This window comes from Myotis brandtii, unplaced genomic scaffold (assembly GCF_000412655.1).
Source record: "Myotis brandtii unplaced genomic scaffold, ASM41265v1 scaffold351, whole genome shotgun sequence".
NCBI lineage: Eukaryota > Metazoa > Chordata > Mammalia > Chiroptera > Vespertilionidae > Myotis > Myotis brandtii.
Genome location: NW_005363502.1, coordinates 3,764,311 through 3,766,408, shown reverse-complemented (window position 1 = coordinate 3,766,408; position 2,098 = coordinate 3,764,311). Strand labels below are relative to the sequence as shown.

The following is a 2,098-nucleotide window of genomic DNA, read 5'->3' as shown; positions in this document are numbered from 1 at the left end:
TGGGGATGGTGGCTTGCCCTGTGACCTGTTCTCTGATGGAACAAGAAGTTTTGACATCTGCAATATGAATCACCATTGGCTCTTAATGCTTTATCTAGGAAACTGTTACAATCCTAACTAGCTGGCAGTTAGGACTTAAAGAAGAAAGGAATCTAACTGTGGGGTGTCTTATTATTTAGCATTTAAGCTAGGGCATTTTTTATTTTAAAGAGAGAAACGTCCATATGAAATGCCCATCAGCCACCCCGCCCCCAACATGTGCCCTGACCAGGAATCCAACCACCACCTTTTGGTGTACAGGACAATGCTCCACCTAACTGCGCCACATTGGCCAGAACTAATCTAAGGCATTTTTGAGAGTAAAAGGGAGACTTCATTATTTACATGGGGGATACAGACATAAACCAGGACTCTCCCAGGCAAATTGGGGTGTGTGGGCAGCAGCTACTAAATACCACGGTCAAGGCGATAAAGCCTAAAGAGATTAGAGTAGCTCCTTTTACTCTTCATACTGATTTTATTATCTCTACAGTTGTGCATCTCCATAGATTTTCAGCACTGTATACTTAAAGAAAATGAATTATTCACTAGAACTCCTTACCAAAAGAAAAAATGTGTTTTGTTGTCTCTGCTGTAGTCATTTTAAAATAAAAACCCTACACTTTTACAAAGCTTTTTATGCCCAACGTTCTCAGATCTCTAGCCAGAATTAAAACGAGTAAGTCCTCTTATAACTATGGAAGTCATTTCTACTAATCATTTTAGAGCCATATAAGGAAGCTCACATCACATCCACTGTGCACTTTAGAATCATGCCAGAAACCTTTTATACTACAAACCGATATCCCTAAGATCTGCCACTATCACAAATAAAAGTCAACAAAACTTAAACAACAGATAGCCAATTTATTAAAAAGCCTGATTTACGCATCTGCAATGGTGACCTCGACCTCCACCCCCGGCTCAATGCTGATGGACGTGATCTGCTTGACGATCTCGGAGGGGCTGTGCAGGTCGATGAGCCGCTTGTGGATCCGCATCTGGAACCGGTCCCAGGTCTTGGACCCCTCCCCGCAGGGCGTCTTCCTTGTGGTGATTCTCAGCGTCTGCAGGGAAGGAAGGAAGGCAGCCAGGCGTTTAGGGACTTATGCTCATGGCCCGGGCACCTGGAAGCTACGCTGAAGGGCTCCCCCTTAGTTTCCCTCCTCCCCACACAACAGGTTCCAGATGCTTTCAGTTCACAGCGAGTCCCTTCCCCGCAGCCCCCGGGAGCTGTGGCTGTGAAAGCACCCCCTCCCCCAGCAACAGCAGCCAGGAGGCCCCCACCGCCGCCGCCGCCTCTTACAATTAGCTCCTCAATGGGACCCACCCTCCACCTGCAGAGGAAGCTCCGGGCAGCCAACCCCGCATCCCAAGCCAGACCCCGGCCCTCCACAGCCCCCTCGGAAGCAAGCCCAGCGATTCGCTTCACTTCACTCACCTTGGTCGGCATCCCCACGGGCCCCTTCACCTTGAGATTCTTCTCCTTGGCGCCTCTGATCAAGTCCGCACACACTAGGGAGAAAGCAGCACCCTTTAGTTCATTCGAAACAGCCAGGCCGCCTAGGAAACGCTGCCCGCCGCCGGCTCAGAATAGCGTACAGAACTATCACCGCCACTCAACGACCAATCGTCTCCTCATCGCAAACCGCGGGGTGCAAGACACGGTGAAAATGAAATATCAGCTTCTGCCTTCTCAAAGGCGAGCGACCCGGGTCAGCTTCCTTCCGGGTCCATCTTGCACAGAACTAGTGACCCTCCCGGCCCTTCCGGCCCCATGTTTCCCCCCGAAGCTACCGACCCTTCTCCAGGGACTTGACGTTGCGGCTGGTCAGCGTGATTCTGATCCGGTGAATCGCCACCTCCGGCTCCACGGGGGTCTTCCCGGTGTCTTTAAACGCCTATGGCCCGAGGGAGAACAGCAGAGGAACTTTGTCAAGTCTGTCGCTCCTGGGGACGAGCGTTAGCACAAGCCTCCCGGGCTCCTCCGCCATTGCCAGGAGCCCCGGGACTAGTGAGTCTCGGTTACTCACCGCCTCCCCCCAGCCCCATCCGTCCC

The 2,098-nt window shown here is 51.7% G+C and overlaps 1 protein-coding gene across 1 annotated transcript in view; it reads right to left on the bottom strand.

The window, feature by feature from the left end:
* Window positions 1–886: 886 nt before the first annotated feature.
* Window positions 887–2,098, bottom strand: part of RPS20 (ribosomal protein S20) — a 2,977-nt gene continuing 1,765 nt past the window's right edge. The window contains exons 2-4 of the mRNA XM_005871672.1: window positions 1,841–1,940; window positions 1,481–1,554; window positions 887–1,106 (exon numbers count right to left, since the gene is read on the bottom strand). Coding sequence (XP_005871734.1) covers window positions 924–1,106; window positions 1,481–1,554; window positions 1,841–1,940 — 357 coding nt within the window. The 3' untranslated portion in view covers window positions 887–923. The remainder of the gene's footprint in view (window positions 1,107–1,480; window positions 1,555–1,840; window positions 1,941–2,098) is intronic.